This window comes from Clarias gariepinus, chromosome 2 (assembly GCF_024256425.1).
Source record: "Clarias gariepinus isolate MV-2021 ecotype Netherlands chromosome 2, CGAR_prim_01v2, whole genome shotgun sequence".
Classification (NCBI taxonomy): Eukaryota; Metazoa; Chordata; class Actinopteri; order Siluriformes; family Clariidae; genus Clarias; species Clarias gariepinus.
This window is the reverse complement of record NC_071101.1, coordinates 39,401,689-39,423,925: the sequence shown is the minus strand read 5'-3', so window position 1 is coordinate 39,423,925 and position 22,237 is coordinate 39,401,689. Positions and strand designations below refer to the sequence as shown.

Sequence of the window (22,237 nt, the reverse complement as noted above, 5' to 3'; positions counted from 1 at the left end):
TAAAACATGCACTACGCTGTAGATGGTCAGGATCCATGATGACGTTAATAATGATGATGATGTAGCATGTGTACGTAGCTTTCTCTGAGTGTGTTCTGCTGTTGCGGAAGATAAAGTGGTCCAGCCATAATGCTATAGCATAAGGGGCAGCCCAAAAAAATCTGTGCTCTTTAAAAAAAAAAAAAAATGTCCCTGGGATACTTTGACAAATTAGACAGATCAGCTGTACTCAAGTGACGAATGTTCTTTTTCTCTCAGGTATTGTCTTTTTCCTTTGTTGCTGTAACCATAATAAACTCTGTTTAACTGTGTTCTGCAGTAGTTTGCCTGGTTAATTTCTGAAACAGCCCCTGATAAATATGTACACACACAAACACAAATTTAACTAATGGTAATCTGTTGAATGTGAGAATTGCAATTTGAGAATTCTGTAACATTCAGCAATACCTTTTGCTGGAACCCCTTGTACCTCTGTTTCATGGACAGGATATATACAGTTGTGTTCAAAGTAATAGCATTGTGTTGAAAAAAGTGAGTAAAGCTTCATATCCATATAATATATTTTAATTTAAATCACACAAGTGCATTGGACACCTTGCACAATCTATTCTAAATCACAACACAAAGAAGTTATTAGTTTTACAGAAGGTGAAAAAAAACAAATATTAGTCTTCAAAAAAATAGTGTCATCTTTCATCTTTACAAAGTGATGAATTTACGATTTAAACAAAAATGCTTGTTTAATCTTTCTTGTGCATCTCTAAACTAATATTTGGTTGGATAACTGGTTGGAAATAACCAACTTCTGGCATCTTTGAACAGGTATTTCAGCCCAAGAAACAGCAATTTTTAATGTCAGCCCACAAGTTTTCTATTGGATTAAGGTCGGGATTGAGTTGGCCACTCCATAATGTCAAGTCTGGAACCAAGATGCTGCTCGCTTACTGGTGTTTCTAGGGTTATTGTCTTGTTGAAACACCCATTTCAAGGGCATTTCCTCTTCGGCATAAGGCAACGTGACCTCTTTAAGTATTCTGATCTACTCAAATTGATCCTTGATCCCTGAAATGTAATAAATAGACCAAACACCATAGTACAAGAAGCATTCCCATATCATGATGCTTGTGCCTCCATGCTTCACTGTCTTCACACTGTACTGTGGCTTGAATTCAGGGTTTGGGGGCCTGACAAACTGTCTGCGGCCTCTAGACCCAAAAAAGACAATATTGCTTTCATCAGTCCACAAAATATTGCACCATTTCTCTTTGTACTGTATGTTGTCCCATCTCTAATCAACTTTTGAATCAAAGTACGCTGTTCTTCTGAACAGATTGCACAGGACAACCCTTTTTGCATTTATCCTTGAATTTGTTTTTTACAGAATAATTTCCCTCTCTAATTGACCTCCACACTGATATTATTTTGACCATGCCTCTTTTCAATTAATGATTTAATTATCATTAATTAAAAAGAGGCATGGTCAAAATTGTCAAATTGTCATATACAGCATAATTGTCATACTTACATACAAATTTTAATATTAAACAAAGTTAACATGTAAATACAAAATGCAGTTTTTAAATAATGATTTCATTTATTACTGGGGTAAAAAGCTATCCAAACCTACCTGGCCTTATGTGTAAAAGTAATTGCCCCTAAACATCAAAACAGCAGCCATCCTTGGCAGCAACAACTGCAATCAAGCATTTCCGATAACTGACAAAGTCTTTCTTATGGCTATGGAGGAATTTTGGCCCACTTTTTTTGCAGAATTGTCTTCAGCCACATTGGAGCATAAACGACCTGTTTAAGGATATCATTCTTTGTGTACCTTATCTCTCGTCATCTATAGTGCTTTAGACTATATACAGGAAACCCACCAAGCACAGGGAGAACATGCACACTCCATGCACACAGACCCGAAGTGGGAATCGAACCAGGACCCTGGAGTTGCAAGGCAACCACTAAGCCACCGTGTCACCTGTTTGTGTACCCTGATTTGTAATTTCATATGCCAATAATAATTATAATAAATAAAAAGTTTAAATAATTGTATGAATTGATACATAAAAATGAATAAATTAATATGCAATTTTTTTGTCCCACAGTGGGGAAATTTCTTTCCTTCACTGTCTATACCATTTTATCCTGTATACAGGGGGCCTGGAGCCTATCCCAGGAGACTTAGAGCATGAGGATTGATACACTCTGGCAATCCATCGCAGGGCACACACACTCACACTACAGGCAATTTGGGAATGGCAACTAGCATAATCTGCACGTTTTTGGACTGTAGGAGGAAACCCACCAAGCACGGGGAGAACACGCAAACCTCATGCACACAGAGACAAGAATCAAGCCTGGGTGGAATTCGAACCCAGACCATGAAGGTGCAAGGTGACAGTGCTAACCACTACACCACAGTGCCACCTCTGAGAAGTTTCTACGTTAAGAAAAGAAACAAACAATACAGTAGTTACTGTATTACTGTATAGTTACACTTTCAAGCTAGTTACACCAGGTAATATTACACAATTGTTGTTATTGTGTGTGTGTGTGTGTGTGTGCGTGTAGATCGATCAGAGTGTGTGTGTGTGTGAGTAGATCAGTGTGTGTGTGTGTGAGTAGATCAGAGTGTGTGTGTGTGTGTGTGTGAGTAGATCAGTGTGTGAGTGTGTGTGTGAGTAGATCAGTGTGTGTGTGTGTGTGTGTGTGTGTGTGGCAGTAGATCAGTGTGTGTGTGTGTGTGTGTGTGTGTGTGTGAGTAGTTTAGAGTGTGTGTGTGTGTGTGTGTGAGTAGATCAGTGTGTGTGTGTGTGTGTGTGTGTGTGTGTGTGTGTGTGTAGATCAGTGTGTGTGTGTGTGTGTGTGTGTAGATCAGTGTGTGTGTGTGTGTGTGTAGATCAGTGTGCATGTGTGTGTGTGTGTGTGTAGATCAGAGTGTGTGTGTGTGTGTGTAGATCAGTGTGTGTGTGTGTGTGTGTAGATCAGTGTGCATGTGTGTGTGTGTGTAGATCAGTGTGTGTGTGTGTGTGTGTGTGTAGATCAGTGTGTGTGTGTGTGTGTGTGTGTGTAGATCAGTGTGCATGTGTGTGTGTGTGTGTGTAGATCAGTGTGTGTGTGTGTGTGTGTGTGTGTAGATCAGTGTGTGTGTGTGTGTGTGTGTGTGTGTGTATAGATCAGTGTGTGTGTGTGTGTGTGTGTGTAGATCAGAGTGTGTGTGTGTGTGTGTAGATCAGTGTGTGTGTGTAGATCAGAGTGTGTTTGTGTGTGTGTGTGTGTGTAGATCAGTGTGTGTGTGTGTGTGTGTATAGATCAGTGTGTGTGTGTGTGTGTGTGTGTAGATCAGTGTGTGTGTGTGTGTGTGTGTGTGTGTGTGTAGATCAGTGTGTGTGTGTGTGTGTGTAGATCAGTGTGTGTGTGTGTGTGTGTAGATCAGTGTGTGTGTGTGTGTGTGTATAGATCAGTGTGTGTGTGTGTGTGTGTGTGTGTAGATCAGTGTGTGTGTGTGTGTGTGTGTGTGTAGATCAGAGTGTGTTTGTGTGTGACTGTGTGACTGTGTGTGTGTGTGTGTGTGTGGGAAGTGGCCCATTAGAGTACAGGATGTGGAGGCAGTTGGAGTCCCGACCCCCTCAGCGGAGCGGCGTCTCACTGCAGCAGCGGGAAACAGCCGCGTCGCGTCCAGGTGTGTACAGTCCTCTGTCTCTGTCTCTGTCTCTCTCTGTCTCTGTCTGTCTCTGGTCTCTTTGTTTTAAACCCGAGTCTAAATCCTCGTCTTTTTTGGAGTTCCACTCTCTCTGTTGTGTCCTCTGTAAGCCCGGCTCTCTCTCTCTCCACACAGCCTGTAGTAATAACGGCGGCTCGGGTTTCACTCAGGAGTCACACTGGAGTTACACTGGAGTCACTCAGGAGTTAATACGAGAGAAACAGTGGATTCGGGTTTATTGTTCACTTCTGTAAAGAACCTGAAGGATATATATATATACAGCATGACTGATACAAACAACAGATGGGTTTAGATTGGATTTGGATTTAGCTAATTGTGTTTAGTTGCTAAGAAAAAAAAGCATTAGGTAAACAGTTGTCCGCTTTGTTTGTTTGTTTGTTTGTTTGTTTTTCTTTGTGATGTTATTTTTTAAACCTGTCCGTCAGTTTCTAGACACTATGGACTGCCATGGAAAATCCTTAAGGGGTGGAGTCTTGTGATTGTGGGCGGGATTTGGTTGTGTAAATTAAATTAAATTAAACTAATTATGATTGTAAAATATAGATTTACCTAATGGTTGGTGTGTCACCTAAAACAGCTGAACCCTCGCCATACGAATGTCCTCCCGTACAAGATTTCGCCTTAAGAATTTATGTTTTGCAAGAATTTCTATTTACAAGCCATTTTCGAGCATGCACAGAAGATGTGAGTGTGTCCAGGAGCCGCTCAAAAACTTGTTTGCGTCATTGGAAAACCGAGCCAACGAATTTTACTTGGTGAGGGAACTATTTCCAATCATAAATTAAGCTTACGTAAAGGTTTAATGTCTATTTATTTTATATTCCACATCATTTGCATGTCTATATTGTTATATATCTTATATAGTTGGAAATTGGTAAATAATTGGTAATATTTTTGGGTGGCTGGAACAGATTATCTGCATTTACCGGAATTTATTGCCTGTTGAAAATTTCATATCACAATACAAATTTTCACCTTTAAAAACTCAAGTTGTATACCGAGGTTCAGCTGTATTGGGAAAAGAAGACTAATCTTACCCCAAAATGTTACCAATTTCCAATCAAAACATTTAGAAAATACATGTAAAATATAAAACAAATAGACATTCAACCTCACTTAGCCCTAGTCTATGATCAGGGGGCAGGGGTAGCACAGTGGGGAAGGCCTTGGCATACTGGTTGGAAGGTCCCAGGTTTAAACCCCACTGCCACCATGGGGCCTTAACCCTCAACAAGTCAGATCTATAATGTGATAAAAATGTAAGGCGTTCTGGATAAGTCCATCATGATGTAAATGGAAAACCTCATGCACTTTTATTTAATGCAAGTTCTCTATCATGTAAACTGGAAAAAAAAAATAAAGGTAGGAATGTGACTCGTTTGGCAGTTGTCCATGATGTGAAGTAGCTTTTATTCGCAAGGTTAATAAAGTTTTTGTGTTGCTTGCATGGTTTGGTTGGTGCATAGCCATGCGATTATTTGGTGAGCACTTGTAAGCACTCAAAAGTTCATGGTTCGAATCTCGCCTCTGGTCTATGACTGACGTCACCCATCATTTTTGATGCCTGTTTAAATAGCAAGATTAAATAATTTATCCAGCCACATGACGTGTATCTTGTAAAGGAAAAAAAAAATATGTTTTTGTGTGCGAGATTTTTCTTTGTTTAATGGGCCGGTGCTACATATCACTTTAGGGTTATTAACACAAAGACAAGCTAATTACAGACTCCTCTGAATCATGTCTGGGCTTGAGACTGGAACAGGTTTGACACTTTGTAAAAAAAAAAAAAAATGCATAGCCTTTCACAAAGGACAATTTGTTTCAAATATGTAAAAATCTGAACTTTATTATTGCCCCTAGAATGGAAATTCCAGCTGTGATTTTCTTGCTAACAGTCCAGACCTGGCTCACTAGTGGACAGGAGGACAACGAGGTCCTTAAACCCACGGATACACAGGCCAGGTACCAGGTCAGCTGTTCAACTGAGGGTTTCACATGTCTGTTTAAAAAGTCCTGTTTGAGGGCTTTCTCAGAAACGCATGCATCTAATTTATCAGAATAAAAACTTTCAGTGTAGATACATTCTGGATGTGTTTTAATTCATGAACAGAATCAACAGATTGAGAGCGCCAGGCTTCTGGATATCAACATCAGACAGAACATTTCTACTGCAGGTAAACACTCAGATATGCACACACACATGGCTTTAGTGTTCATTCATGCATTAAATTAAAATGCCTTTCTTTTTACTCAGACCTGACCTCCAGACAAACTGCCAGCCTTGTTACTGATCTAGTGCCTGTAGGGGGACTCAACTTCTCCTGTGCTGTTGGCTACACTCAGAAAGGGGATGCAGAGTGTCAGGGTAAGACATTACACAGTTAGAAGAGTTAAAAACTCCCTTGTTTTCTCTATATAATCCCCTGCTACACTAATACACAATCCCAGTGTTTCACTAGTGCTTGGATACTATCAGCGTAGAAAGTTTTCTCAGTATGATCGGATTTCCCGTGTGATTCATGTCTGAAACGTCGGCCTCCCAGGAACTCCTTTAACGCCTTAGACGTGTGGAAATGGCTTGGAGCCAAAAGGCAATAACTCCCAGCTGAGATCCTCTCATGTGCAAGTGGTGTTGGTGAATGATTATGTCTACAGTTCACACAGACTCTATCCATTTTTAAGAATCAGGCATTCCACTCATTCCAGGATTGCCTCGCCCAGGATTGCCATTCGCTGATGTACTGACTTATTTAAAACGTTTGCACCGTTCAAATGTTTCTCTGCGGCTAAGGGTCCCATCACCACACTGTGTTTAAATGCCAGTCACGTTTATGTCTTTATTTATGAGAAATTTCATTACAAGTCCCGGTTTGACTTGAACGCCACCTATAATCTGGATCTAGTTTTAATTTGAGCACAAACGAGCGTTTGTAAACAGGGTAGGGTATGTTTGAAAATACAAGTTACGTTGGTATGATTACTTATATACGTGTAAGAATTAATACTTCTTACTGAACCCTTTTTTTTCTCTTTCATAAAAGATATTAACGAGTGTGCGCAGGGTGATGAGGGACCCTGTGGCCACCACAGCAATTGTACCAACACCCCAGGCTCCTTCGTGTGTAGCTGCATTCGTGGGTATTTGATGAGTTCCAGTGGTTGCCAAGGTGAGGATTTACCTTTAGGATTTAGGCCATCCATCATCACTTCATTTGTGACTTCTAATACGTTTTATGTTTTTATGGAATAATTAATTTGTTATGCATTGTTACGCTAGCTATGGCTCTCAGCTGTTCTTTGTATTTGTTTAAGCCTAAAAATGACTTTTATATGGTTATGTGATTATTTGAAACATTTTTTAATTGCTTGATTGATACATGGCATTAATACACTGTGCTGTGAAAAAGTATTTGCCCCCCTTCCTGGCTGTTTTTGAAAATATATATATTTGTGACATTTGAATGATTAAGACCATCAAATAAATTTTCATTAGGTTCCAAACCTACCTATGTGAAAAAGTAATTGCCCCCTGCTAAATCATGAATGTGATTAATTCAAAATTTTTTTGGAAAGCTGAGTTTCATTTCGCTTTCCTCACTCAGGCATGCTGACTACCAGACCTGTTGAACCATGAAATCACTTAACAGGAAAAAAAAAATATTCCATGGCATTGTAGTTATACAGTAACTAAAGAACCATTAATTGGTTGTTTGTGCTTGGTCGTGTATTGGTTCTAGATATAGATGAGTGTGCATTAGCTGCAGTGACTGGTCTACAGGCGTGTGGGCGAAGAACAGTATGTAAAAACAGCCCCGGTTCCTTCACCTGCCACTGTCCTGCTGGATTTGTCCGCGGATTCGATGGATACAACTGTGTTGGTGAGTTTGTCGCTAATGAATATTGTGACTTGCCGCAAACCTTTTGTGTGTTATTCAGCCCTATGTAGATACATACAGTATATTCTTGTTTCGTGCAGATGTTGATGAGTGTACTTTTGAAGAGAGCTGCAGAAGGGAGCTTGGGAACGTCTGCGTGAACACGGAGGGAAGCTACAAATGTGTGTGTCAGCCTGGATTCAAGGAGTACCAAGCAGCCTGCATAGGTATGTGTACACAAGCTATATACACATTTATATATATATATATATATATATATATATATATATATATATCTGTACATGTGTATATACTGTACGTTCATGTCAAACTGGGACAAAGTGTCCCTTACGTTTTTTCAAACAATATATTTGCAAGTGTGAAAGTGGTCCATGTTTCTTCCATTAAATGTGACATGTTTTGTAAAAATGAGACTTACATGATAATACACTGAATGTATATAAGCGATGAATGGTCAGGGCTCACCGTTTGTCTCCAATCGCAGCATATTTGTTCTGTCGTTTCAGTGCTCATTCTTCTTACATTTCTTACATTTCATTTAGCTTTTTCTTTCTAGATGTTGATGAATGTGTTGAGCTAGATGGGGTGTGTACTAATCGAGGGGAATGTGAGAACACATTTGGGAGTTACAAGTGCGTCTGTTCTCTTGGGTACCGTGGCAACGGAACCCACTGCACAGGTAAGATGTAGAACTCGCCCTCATTCTCCTCTTTCTACCTTGTGTACGTATTGCAATCAAAATGATTTAACATGCACTGTTTAATTTATGATGCCTGCGTAGATGTGAACGAGTGCGTCTCAGGGCTTCATAACTGCCACGTGAACGCCCGCTGTGGAAATGTGATGGGTTCGTACTTCTGCCAGTGCCATCAAGGCTACAGTGGAGATGGTCACTCCTGCTACGGTCAGGTTTCACTTTGTCTGCTGTTCTTCTGCAGGAGAATAGGGAAAGAAGCTGTTTTAGTGGCTTGTTGGATCATATTTGTATTTATTTGAACAGTACTGATAATATTTTAATATAATAAAAGCAACGTAAAAAGGCAACAATCCCAGTATGTTAGTCGTATAAACAGTCAAATGTCCAAAGGTAATCAAGATAAACGTTTTTTTTCCTTTGTTGTTGGTGTTGTTGCTATGGTAACAGATATAGACGAGTGTGCCCTAAGAGGCGACCTCTGTCAGCATAACTGTGCCAACTTACCAGGAGGGTACAGCTGCCTATGCCACGCAGGATACACACTGGCAAATGATATGCACAACTGTACAGGTACACACACACACACACATGCACACACACATATGCTTAAATGTAAACATTTTTTTTTAAATGTATTCTCGTTCTCTATGTTCCTGCAGATGTAGATGAGTGTGGGAGTGGCAATGTGACATGTGAGCAGCTTTGCACCAACACACCAGGCTCCTTCCTGTGCTCCTGTCGTGCAGGATATCAGTTGCACATCGATAGACATCGCTGTGTCGGTTCGTACTGTATATACTGTATATAGAAGGTGTTTGTTTACTTCTGTGCTGTGCGATTAATTATGTATTATATTAAGGAAGTGTATGATGGGTGCAGGGATTGTGCGTACTATGAAATAGCTCACAGATGTGTTACTGATGAGAAAATTATTTAGCTGTTTCATCTGTGTGATTCAGACATAGATGAGTGTAAACTGCAGAACGGTGGCTGTTCTCATACCTGCACCAACACACCAGGTGGACATGTATGCCACTGCCCTCCTCCACTCCTGCTGGACCACCTCAACACCACCTGCGTCAGTACGTAACATCCGTGGGTTTGTCACGATCACAGCTCTTTTGTGAATTTGGGCACAGTTATATTTTTAACTGGATGTATAATAATTCATGCACTGTACCTGTGTTCATTTCTAATTACAAATATAGACCCACATAGGGTGTTCATTTTCAATAAAAGGAATTAAGTGTGGGACAGTTCCAGTTATGGCCATTACATTTGGAGTCATGTCGGTGAATATGATTTATTAGGATGCGTCTTGTCTGAATCAGTCCTCTATATACTGTGCTGGGTGTTCAAGTCAAACCAGGACTTTGACAAAATCTCTCATAAATGAAGGTTTTTAAGAGAAACTGATTGACCTTTACAGAAGACTTCTGGCACAGTCCGGTGATGAGACTCACGAGACGCCAGATCCTTGAAAATCGATGGGTAACGTGTCACCAACTTGCCAATAGAAACGCATCTGTCCGCGGGAACTGTACACACAATCATTCACCAACACCACTCGAACGTTAAAGGAGCTCGACTGGAAGTTATTATCACATCCCCCGTACAGTCCTGACCTCGCTCCGAGGGATTTCCGCATGTTTGGTCCATTAAAGAGAGGCCAGGACTGCATGTTAAGCAGGCAGTCCGATCATGACGATATCCAAGCGCCAGTGAAACACGGGGATAAGTGCATTATATTATATTATATAGAGAAACAAAGGGAGTTTTTTTTTTTTTTACTCTGACTGTGTTATGTTATTCTGCGCAATGAAAAGTCCCGGTTTGACTTGAACGCCCCTAGTATTTCTTTTGAAAAGCCACACTTCCCCCTCTCCATTTTCTCATATCCAGTTCCTCCCCATCACTAAGGGGCTCCCACATTAAGGTTGGCTGTAATTAATGTAGGAGCACCGAGTACCTCTTATCCCTTTTCTCGGAGGGAGCTCGGCCAATCAGCTCTCTCTAAACCTCCGGCTGCGAGAGGTTACAGCATCACCCGGGAATCAAACTCGCGATCTCTGTATGATAGGGCGAGCACTTTGCCACCGCGCCACTCAGTACGCCCACACAGTTTTTTGTTACCTTAATGGTTGTAACGGCCTCCTGCTCCATAAAGATTGAGTCCGCATGCATGTCTGTCTCTGCGTGCGTGTTTGTATTCTCTTTCCAATAGACATCACTTCGTGCGCCTTGCGGAACGCCGGCTGTGATCAATTATGTTCCCTGGGATCCGAGGGACGTGTTAAGTGTAGCTGCAGAGAGGGTTGGGAGCTGGGAACAGACCAGAGAACGTGTCTCGGTAAAAGAACAACGCACAGTCACACATCCATAGACATCTCGACTAATGATCTCTTATTAATAACTCATGAGTTACTAACTGTCGGACTGGTTTCACCATAATAACCTCTAATTCATTTTCACGTTCTTTTTATAGACATCGATGAGTGTGCGATGTTTAATGGGGGTTGTGAGCAAGTGTGCGCGAATCAGGCCGGCAGCTTTAACTGTACCTGCAAGCCTGGGTTCGAACCTCGCACAGATGACCCTACAAAATGCAGACGTAAGTAAATGCTAAGCTGAGACTTTTCTGTTTTTAGGATCTTCACCGATGTTTACGGTAGTTCCCGTGCTGTTTTCTCACAGCGGTGTGTGAACCTGCATGCCAGAATTACGGCGTGTGTGTCGCACCTAATTCCTGTGACTGCCCCGCTGGTTATCCAGGGCCTGGTTGCTCAGGTACACTGAATGTTGGATAGATTATGTGTGTTATTCAAATACACTCCTATTGATTGTGTGTGTGTTATAAACAGCAATGTGCTCACCACCTTGTGCTCATGGCGGGACCTGCATGCGCTGGAACACTTGTCTGTGTCGTCCTGGCTGGACTGGAGAGGGTTGCCATACAGGTAGCGTAATAACCACTTGTCTTCATGTAGAACTTGCATCTAAAGAAATCTTTTTTTTTTTCCAAGAAGGGAAGTTTGCATATTTATTATTATTTTTTTAATTATTTGTTTGTTTGCTGAAGCTGTGTGCGAGCTGCCGTGTGGAAACGGTGGTCGGTGTGTGGCTCCGAACGTCTGCCAGTGTGCTTCTGATTATACTGGCCTGCAGTGTCTGACTCGTGAGTATACAGTATGAGGGTTTTTTTTGTTTATTTTTTTAATGAGAAAAATGCATGTCACCTGATTGACAATTGAATATTTTTTTCTGAATGTGTGTTCAGCTCTGTGTAGTCCTCCTTGTTTGAATGGCGGGAGGTGTGTAGATGTGAACACCTGTAGCTGTGCAGGAGCCTGGCAGGGAGCTCGCTGTCAGATAGGTACACACACACACATATACTGTACACACACTACATGGTCACACCAGACCATGTCTTTTTTGACTTAAGCTCTAATTATATTTAAGAACTGCGTCGAATGAAAATGTCACTTTGCGTCACCTGGTGGTCATCTAATAAATAACATGAAATGCAACTCATTAATTTTTTTTTTTTCTCCATTATTTTTTTATTTTGAACATTTGAAATACAGCATTGTACAATCTTGCATAACTTTCTTAATTCCCGTAAACAAAGAAATTGCTGCATTCCGAAAGATCATATCTAGCAATTTTGACAATATATTCAAACAAAAAAAAAGCAAAACAACCACAACAACAACAAAAAAAAAAAAAAAAAAAAAAAACACAAAAATGTTCCTCCTGTTTTAACACATGGCAATCTTTTTAAACTTACTAATTTCAAAGCTGGGTAAATCTCCTTTTAAAATCTTTTTCCCTTTTTCCCTCCCCTCTCTCCCCTCCTCCCCCCTTTCTTTTTTTCCTTCCCTCTCTCCCCTCTCCTCTTTCATTACTATCAAAATCAGAACTACATTGTCCACCCAGATTAATCTTCCCCTTCTTCATCCATTAAATTCAAATGTTTGATGTAATTTACAAATGGTCTCCATATTGCTTCAAATACATTTTGTTTAGCCTTCAAAATGTAAGTTATCTTTTCTAATGGAAGGCTTGTTAACATTTGTCTTAACCATTGGTTTGTACTTGGTCTGTTTGTTTTTATCCACAGCAGAGCTATACATTTCTTGGCATAAAGTAAGCTGAGGTCTATAAATGCTCTTTCATTTTTACTATAATTTTGTTCCTCTGTATATAAACCCAACAGAAAAAGCTTTGGATCCAGTACTTTTTCCTTTTGAAATTATCTTTTCAATTATGAGTCTTATATTTTCCCAAAATATTTGGATTTTTCTGCATTGCCAAATACAATGAAAAAATGTTCCTCTATCTTCCATACACTTTCTGCATATGTCTGGTATATGTTTGTTATATTTATTTAAATCTACTGGTGTTACATATGTCCGCATTATCCATTTATACTGAATAAGTTTGAGACGTGTATTTATGGACATAGTTTGAGCCTTAATACATACTTCTTCCCAATTTTCATCTGACAACTCAAATTGCAAGTCTTCTTGCCATGCATTTAACTTATACTTAGAACTTTCTGGTGAATTAGTTGTCAACAACTCATAAAATTCAGATATAATGCCCTTTCTCAAGTTATCCCTTGTCATAATTTTTTCTAATGACAGATGTGAAGGTTTATCAAGATTATTCTCCTGATTTGATTTTATGAAACTTCTTAATTGTAAATATTTGAAAAAATGCTTTCTCTCAAGATTAAATTTGATCCTCAACTCCTCAAATGACATCATAGTGTCAGAATCTGTCAGATATAAATCTTGAATTATTCTAAGTCCCTTTGATTCCCACAATTTAAAGGTTGCATCCTCTCTCCCTGGTACCAAGAACTGATTTCCCCAAATTGGACTGTATTGAGACATTAAACGTGTTTCTTTTAAGTAATTTTGTACTTCATACCAGGTCTTTACCATCTGTCTTACCATTGGGTTTTTAGTTTTTTTCCGTAACTTTTTTGCTGTATCTGAGTATATGTATGAAGGTATAGACAAGTTCAAATCATAAGATTCCATTTCTATCCAATGCGGAGACTCACCCGATGAAAAATAAAACATAATAGACCTCAGCTGCGCAGCCCAGTAATACCACTCTACGTTTGGACATTTTAAACCTCCTCTATCATATGGAAGGTACAACAAAGACAAACGAAGCCTTGCCCTCCTATTATTCCATATGAATCTAACAAACATAGTTTTGATTTTTGAAAACATGTCTGAAGGTGGCGGTAATGGAATATTTTGAAATAAATATAATAGTTTAGGTAGTACATTCATTTTTAAAATATTAATTCTCCCTATTGTAGATATTGGTAATAACATCCATCTGTCAATTGACTCATTAATTTCTGTAATTACAGGTTCATAATTAGCATCGACGATATTTTCCAGTTTTGGCAAAATTTTTATTCCCAAATACTTGAACTGGTCTACAACATTAAATTGGATTACCTCTGCAATTGGGTTCCTTCTTTCACTTGAATTTAGCAATAATATAGAAGATTTTGTTTTATTTACCCTATATCCCGAGATATCCCCAAATGCTTTAATTAGCTGTAAAACAGCCGAAATAGATTTACTCAACTTTGACAAAAATAGAATGACATCATCAGCATATAAAGATATTCTGTGTTCCGTCGATCCTATTGTTATTTCACTAATTTGCTGATGTGAACGTATTCCAATTGCTAATGGTTCTATTGCTAGTGTGAATAACAAAGGAGAGAGTGGACATCCTTGTCGACATCCTTTGTTAATTTTGATTGGTTTGGAGATAATTCTATTAGTCAAAATTTCTGCCTTTGAGTTATTATAAATTACTTTAACCCATTTTATAAAATTCTCTCCAACTCCAAATTTTTCTAAAACTTAGATAGGGCCATTCAACCCTATCAAAGGCCTTTTCGGCATCCAGTGATAACAGTGCTGTGTCTGCCTTTTCCTTGTTAGCATGTATTATATTCAATACCCTTCTTACGTTATGAAAACCCTGCCTTCCCATTATAAACCCATTTTGGTCTTTATTTATAATATTTGGCAACAAGTTTTGTAACCTTTTTGCTAGGAGTTTACATATTATCTTAAGATCAGAATTTAATAAACTTATAGGTCTCATATTTTCGCATTTATTAAGAGGTTTGCCTGGTTTTGGCAGTAGAATTATCAAAGCTGAAGTCATAAAGGGTGAAAAGCTACCTATTCGGAATGCCTCCATAAACATTTCCAGTAGTGGGATTAGTAATTTATTTTTAAATTTTTTATACAGATCTATCGGAAGACCATCTGGTCCAGCCCTTTTTCCTGATTTCATGCTATCAATAGCATTCTCTATTTCTTCTTTGTTAATTTCCATTTCCAAGTCATCTTTTTGTTCTTCTAAAAGACAAGGTATAGGCAATTCCTCTAAAAACTTGTTTAAGTTTTTTAAATTAATGTCATTTTTTGCATCGTATAATTCTTCATAGTAGCTTCTAAACGCCTTATTGATTTCTATAGGGTCCACTACATCTTTACCATTAACTATAATTGTTGTAATTGGTGTTTTGACCTCTAATTGTTTGATTTGCCATGCTAGTAGTTTACCTGCTTTATCTCCTTGTTCAAAGAATGATTGCTTTAGTCTTATAAGACTAGAAGCGGCTCTATCAGCAGACAACTTTTCATATTCGGCCCTCAAAATCATTAACTCACTTTGTTTTTGTGAATCATTTTTCTCAAAAACATTTTCTTGTAGTGATTTAATTTTTTGTTCCAATTTGATCCTCCCCTCTCGTATTTTCTTGGACTTTGAGCTAGTGTAACTAATAATATGTCCTCTAAGAAAGGCTTTAAATGCCTCCCATCTTATCATTGCCGAAGTTTGAGTAGTATTGATTTCAAAGAATTGGTCTATTTGTGTTTCTATATACTTTACAAATTCTTCATCTTGTAGCCATTTATACTGAAATTGCCATCTAGTTAGATCTTTTGTTAATTTCCTATCTACATATTCTATACAACATGGGGCATGATCTGAGATCACTATATTATCATATAAACTATTATGAATTTTATATCGTAATGCTGAAGAAATTAAAAAATAATCAATTCGAGAATATGTCTTAAATGTACTTGAATAACAAGAATAAGCTTTAGTATGTGGATTCAATTCTCTCCAAATATCTAGTAATCTAAATTCATTCATTAACCGAAGAATAACCGCTCTACTCCTATTGTGTGATTGATCCACTCCTGTGGATCTATCAATTTTGGGATTCAGCGTGCAATTGAAATCTCCTGCTATTACTAATTCTCCTGCTAACGATGAAAGAATAAGGAACAAATCTCCAAAATATTTTGGGTCATCTATATTAGGACCATACAAATTTACCAAATTTACATTTTCTGTTATTAAGGAACCTTGAATTATTAAATATCTCCCAAACTTATCTTTAATTACTTGTTTCACTTGAAATGGGACTGTACCATGTATGAGGGTCATAACTCCTCTGGCCTGTGATGTAAACGATGCTGAGAATACACTACCCTGCCATCTCCTCCTTATCTTCAATATCTCCTTCTCTAATAGGTGTGTTTCTTGTAAAAATACTATTTTGGAATCCATATCTCTTATTTTATTCATAACTTGTTTTACTTTTTTAAGTTGTTGTAGACCTCTGCAGTTCCAAGAGACAAATTTAAGAGATACTCCCTGAGACATCTCTAACTATTTAAAATAGAATAGAAAGGAGAAAGAAAAAAAAAAAAACAGATTACCTTGCAATATGTTTGTAATATACAGGGGAAAAAAAGAAGAAAAGAAGAAAAAAAAAAAAAGAAAGAAAAAACAGGAAAACATTTCAAACCTGGATGCTTGAACGTACATCCTACACACTGAACATGAACTCCAAATCTCCCACTCTCGTGAGATCCCCCCCAAAAACCTTTTGACTCCCATTATTGCTCTCAACCGTTCCACACTCAGAGTGAGGATCAGTTAAACCACCCTTTGTTGACTTTTAACGAAACTGTCTCTGCCGCTCTGTTTATGACTACAAAACACTCATAATTCGTTCTAACATTTGCCACTATTCTCCTGGATTTTCTTGATAAACTCCCTTGCTTCGGTTGGTGTTTTAAATGTACGGGTCTGTTCTTTGTAAGTTACCAACAGCCTAGCTGGGTGAATCATTCCATGGCGGATCCCCAAATCGCGTAGTTCCTGGCGAATTGGGTCGAACTGTTTCCTCAACTGGTGTATTCCAGTGGCTAAATCCGCGTAGAAGCGAATCTGTTGGTTCCTATACCGAATGTCACGTTTTGCCCGTATAGCCGCGATAACTGCTTGCTTATCCTTGTAGTTAAGGAAGCGCATTATCATTGTTCTCGGCGGCGCCTTGGCATCTCTCGCTGGTCCGATTCTGTGCGCTCTCTCTAAAATACCAGAAGATTGCAGTGTCACACCTTCGAGCACCTCTGGTATCCATTTCTCCAAAAAGGAACACGGATCTTGTCCCTCGGCTCCCTCCGGCAAGCCCACCAGTCTTAAGTTATTTAAGCGGGATCTGGTTTCTAAGTCCATAAGTTTTTCTTCTAGACTCTTTTTCGTTGATTCTAATTTGTTCACTTTTGTTTGTAAGTGGGCTACCTCGTCCTCTGTACTCGCAATCCGTAATTCGGCCTGCGTCACTCGCTCACTGCAGTCACTTATATCTTTCTTCAAACTTTCTATCGCTGACATAATTCCATCAAACCTTGAAGAGAACTCGGTTTTCATGGAGTTTATAGCAGCCAGTATTGCATCCACCTTTATTCCCACAAATGCCTCCTCGTTGTTGGCCTCATTTTCAGCCTCCTTTTCTGTGCTTTTCTGCGCCTCATCGCTAACACGAAATCCGGTTAACTTCGGCTGCTTTGTAGATTTAACGCTTTCTTTGTTTATTTTACTTGACTTCGACATTGTGGGATTCTTGCCAGCCGATACTGCCCAGTTTTTTTGTTTTTTTTTACAATCCCGAGTGTTTCTAGTAGAAAAAATTTTTAGTTGAAGCAGAGCGGCACGAGTCACGTCTTCTCAGGTGGCTGCCATAACCGGAAGTGGAACTCATTAATTTTAGTCGCTGTTGTTTTGCCGCGGCGGTAAGCACGGCGTTAATAGGCATCCCCCTCGACTACCTACTGTACCATATGTATGAACGTCCATGTTTTCTCAGAACCAGTGCTATGTGTGAAGCCCTGTAACAACGGTGGAGAGTGTGTGGGACTCAACAGGTGTCGATGCCCCACTGGCTTCACGGGAGGTCTCTGTGAAACAGGTCAGTGTGTTTTCACATGCACACGTGCCTGTGACCCTTTTGTGATTTCAGTATGAGGCAGCAAGTAACTTTAGTACAGTTTTTAAAACATGTCTTCGTGTGTGTGTGTGTGTGTGGATGTGTTAAGCTGAGACTATGCCCTGTGTGCCACCCTGTCAGCATGGCGGCACCTGCAGCCCACAGAATACTTGCACCTGCCCAGCAGGGACCAGAGGCCTGCGATGTGAGAAGCTGTAAGTACTGTGCTGGCAATAATGTTCTGTATAATTATTGCACACTGCGCTGTAAACTGCTGTTTTTCAAGTCTCTCTCTATCAGTGTTTGATGGCGTTTAAGGCTTGCTGTTTATATGGCTAGGACACTTAAGAACACTGAGAGACTTCTTGAAGCTGCTTGTGTACCTGCCACCATGTGCTTCACCGTAGGATTCATAATAGTTGCATTAGCAGTGCCATGGTTTTCAGCAGATGGAGTTCTTTTTTTCCTTCATAATAAAGTATAATACAGTAAGCATCGAGTTTTAGAGTAATTTTTCCACATATATGAACGAACAAATCCCAGAAGTAGCTCACGTGTATTGTACGGAAAAAATTTAAACTGCAGTGCACCAGATACCAATATTTACAGTTATATAGAATATTTTCAGTGTTTAAGTTAATGTAGGAAGTTGTATGTGTGTGTGGGGGAGGTGTAGGGAAAATGAGTCGGCATCACCGGTTTCAGGAGTATATTCGTGACAAAGGTGTACAAGGATGTAAATGATATTGAAGCTTGTCAGACTTAAGAACAAATCTGACTTACGAACGCTCCTGGAACTGAGCTCGTTTGTAGGTCTGGGACTAACTGTATCAGAGATGCTTGATTGATTGACTATTCCTGAGGTGGTTTGCCTCTCCACCGAGTTAATGGCTATTTTGTTCTTGGTCACTTTCCTTGACCATATCCTACTCACTGAGTTTGACTAGGTGCTTGGCTTGATGTACCGAGAGCTCCCAGGGTTCATTGCCCAGTTTTTGGTTTGGCATTGATGAGGCCTCATAAAATAACATGTTTCTGTAAACTTAATTGTTTCATTTTATCATCAAGCTCTTGATAGACTTTTCAAATTTCAGCTGTCTTAAGTAATATGACGACCAGCTCTCACTGTGATCAAGTCACTCTGTTTTTTTTTTTTTTTTTTTCAGGACCTGTCCAGTGGTGACCACGGTAGTCAGCATGGCTCGAGCGGTGCGCAAAGGTTTTAAAGAAAGTTACGTAGATCGGTGCGGACCTTTGGGGGTTTTGCTCTGCACCAAGTACAGGTAAAACACGTGGTATATCTGTCTTATCTGTTTTGTGTGTGTGTGTGTAACACATGTAAAAATTACATAAGCAAAAATGCATGAACCTTAAAGTTTATTTTTTCCAGAATAAATCAAGCACGTGTGTATCTACAGGCATACAGAGTGGGATACAAGATCCAGTGTCCGAGTAAAATGGGAGTATGACCCTAAAAACGCAAAATACATACAGTACACGGTCGTACCACCTTTCCTGTATTACATTCCTACAATGTTTTTTTTGTTTTTTTTTTGTATGAACATAAACATCTTTAGTACATCGTCGAACAAGGTTAGATTTTCACACACTTTTTTTTTTTTTTGTCATTTTGCTGTAATTAATGTGCTTTAATATCATTTACATGCTCATCATAAGTGCATTCACAAAGCTCTCCAACTTGAGAGTGTATCAGCTGTGTTTCACTGTTTCGTCTCTTACAAAGTGACAGTTATATAGTATTAGCTACAATTATCTACTTGAATATTGCTGGACTGCATTGGAGATTCTGGTGCTCAGATGTGTAGACCATCAGCTGTTTATCAGCATACTGATCCAGAAACTGCTTGCCTGCTTCCCATGAGTCATGGGAATTTGCCTACTCAGAATCCTGCTACCTCAGAGTGCCTGCTGTAGCAACAATAGTAGACTGGATACAGAACTGGAGCATGTGTTTCCCCCTTCATTCTCTCTTTCCCTGGCACAAACCCAGTGCATCGAATCATTATTCACCTTCTGCCCTCAGCTCACAGGCCGACCGCTAATAATTCCAGTCACTGAGCTGTATTCAGCACAAGCTGCCATGTTCTTTAGTTAATCTGGCTAGTGCTTAAATCTTATTGAGTTCTAGGTCAGCCACAAGCAGTGTGCCAAATTCTCAGAAAATCCCTGTGCCAAAGGCAAACCATCTCTGAACCCAACCTAATCAGGTCAGTAGCTGCAAACGATTTGAACCAAGGGTTCAAAAAGCTCAATAAATGTTTCAATTTTGTGAATGGCATAACATCAGGCACTTGGAGCGTCACTGGGCCCAATGGAAGTCAGTTATACTGGGCCCCCCTAAGCTTCCACAAAGCGAAGTTTTTTTTAAGGGCCCCACTGTCATTCAAGGGCCCCTGAAATCATCCTTACTTAGACCCCACTTTATGGCACCCATGCCAGACCCCTGCCAGCTTGGTCATTTTAGGACTAAAGCCACATATTTATTACTCATTAGCTTCTATAAAACTCTCCTGTTAAGTCAAGGTACAAGCCCAACTACCTTTATCCAAGAGATTCTTCCAAGCAGGGCAGGGAGTTGATTGAAGCTTTGCTTTTAATAGCCTGAGAGCACAGAAAATCGGTCTGGTTTAAGCCACGTTTAACTGGCACACTCCACGCTACCAGAAGCAGGTTAAACAAAGCAATGAAGTCCTAGACTTTGGATTGATACAAGAAGTCAATGAAACAATTTGATTCAGAAATACCACCCCAATAGGTTTCCAAGGGCTTAAGCAATGCTCTGATGTCTTCTGAAAGTTTGTGTTGTCAGAACCATAGCATATGAAATCACACACTCAAGGTTCTGGGTGATGACAGGTCCACTATGGGTCGGGGCTTCAGAAGAATTCAACGGAGTGTATTAATACGAGGTAGGAACCGGCAGAGGTGAATGTCTTTAGAGTAGATAAACATGCCTCTGGGACTTTGTGCATCATGTTTCCACCTCCTTTAGTGAAAACACAAAGAACTCAGTAAGTGAACCAAAGGTGTTAGACTTTGCTCAAGGCAGGTAGTACGAGTGGCATCAACTTCATAAACATATTCTTAGTAGTTTTAGCTAGTATCATGTGTTACTCTTCTGTGTGACATACATGATCATAATAAATTAGCAGTTTTGGGTGTTTGTGTCTTTTTTTTTTTTTTGTAAAAGTCTTTGTTAAAAAAAAGAAAAGAAAAACAAATGAAAAATTATTATGATTTTAGGCCCATTGCTCATTTTACTCATTCTATTATACTGTTATGTTACTGATCAAGCACAGTGAATGTAATTTCAGCCAGGACATTCATCCAAACGATCAAACATCAAAAGGTTGATTTTAGTTTATTGTATATGTGGAGCAGTACAGTATAATGATCTTGTTCGCCAGTGTTCATCCAGCACCATTACATTATTTGTGAACTTACATCATGTCATTACAACATGTGTAACTTCAAGTTAGTTTGATGTATTGTTTTAAAAAATGTTTTTTTTTGTTCTACTAGTTTTTGGATATGCCATTTTTACCCTACAAGGATTTATAAATAAATAAATACAAATCTGTTCCAAAATGCTGCATCTGATTTATTTAAGGCTTATCTAATACAATGGTTTTAATGATACAATAAAACTTTGGATAAGGTAGAATGAAGTCAAAATCAAATTGGCAGCAACTTCATATAAACTTCTACGAGTTTAAAAGAAATTTTTAAATGAGCTTGTTTCTATAAGCTCAGAAAAATACAAAAACCTAGATAGAGTCACAGAAGATCAGATCAGGACCCAATTCTCCTTTTCTCTGTCTTGCACTATATATGGTTCAGACAAAACCACATGGGGCGTTAAGGTCAAACCAGGACTTGTGGTCAATGAAGGTGTAAAGGCAATTTACATTTATAGAAAACTTCAAGCACAGTACAATGATGAGACTCTAAGCTGCAGTGAAACCTTTGAATTCAGCAAACGTTTTAAGGAGGCAGTACATCTGTGAATGACGATCCCGGCCGGGGTGGCACCAATACCACTTGCTCATTACAGGAACTCATTTTCACATGTTTTGGCCAGTGAAAGGAGGTTCTTAGAGGCCAGCGTTTCAGACGTGAAACGGGTTAGGGTTAGGGTTAGGCTCTAGTCTACTGAGTAAACTGTCTACCTTGATTGTGTCCAAACACTAGTGAAATTTGGAAACCCTTGGAAATTTGGACGGAAAGACGTTAGTCCTGAACCCACTGGTTCTAAACCTGCTTGTTCTGAAGCGAATGTTCCTGTACCTTCTCTTTGATGAGAGAAGGTTGAAACGAGTCTCTGATGGTGCTGTGGGCTCTGCGAAGATATCTACTGGGGTGCAGCTGGTAGTTGGGTGCCAATGATGGTGGTTTTCACCACCCTTTGTAGAGCTTTCCTTTCTAACACAGTAAGTTGTAATACAAGTGGTAGAGTTGGTCCGGGTGCTCTTAATAGTGGAACAAGAAAAGCTTTCGAGCTTTCGAGCACTTCTTCGAAAGAAATAACTTACTTTTAAACTTTACGAAGCCAC

General features: G+C 39.3%; 1 protein-coding gene across 1 annotated transcript; it reads left to right on the top strand.

The window, feature by feature from the left end:
* Nucleotides 1-3,630: 3,630 nt before the first annotated feature.
* On the top strand, nt 3,631-20,862 carry si:ch211-221n20.8 (fibrillin-3). Its single transcript, XM_053512388.1, has 22 exons — nt 3,631-3,685; nt 5,588-5,696; nt 5,838-5,901; nt 5,982-6,092; nt 6,769-6,894; nt 7,465-7,605; nt 7,704-7,829; nt 8,180-8,302; nt 8,405-8,527; nt 8,768-8,890; nt 8,980-9,102; nt 9,280-9,402; nt 10,545-10,670; nt 10,806-10,931; nt 11,015-11,107; nt 11,182-11,277; nt 11,400-11,495; nt 11,598-11,693; nt 17,544-17,645; nt 17,773-17,878; nt 18,830-18,946; nt 19,054-20,862. Exons 2-22 carry the CDS (start codon nt 5,589-5,591, stop codon nt 19,130-19,132), a joined length of 2,328 nt encoding a protein of 775 aa, XP_053368363.1. The 5' UTR covers nt 3,631-3,685; nt 5,588; the 3' UTR covers nt 19,133-20,862.
* The last annotated feature ends 1,375 nt before the right edge of the window (nt 20,863-22,237 follow it).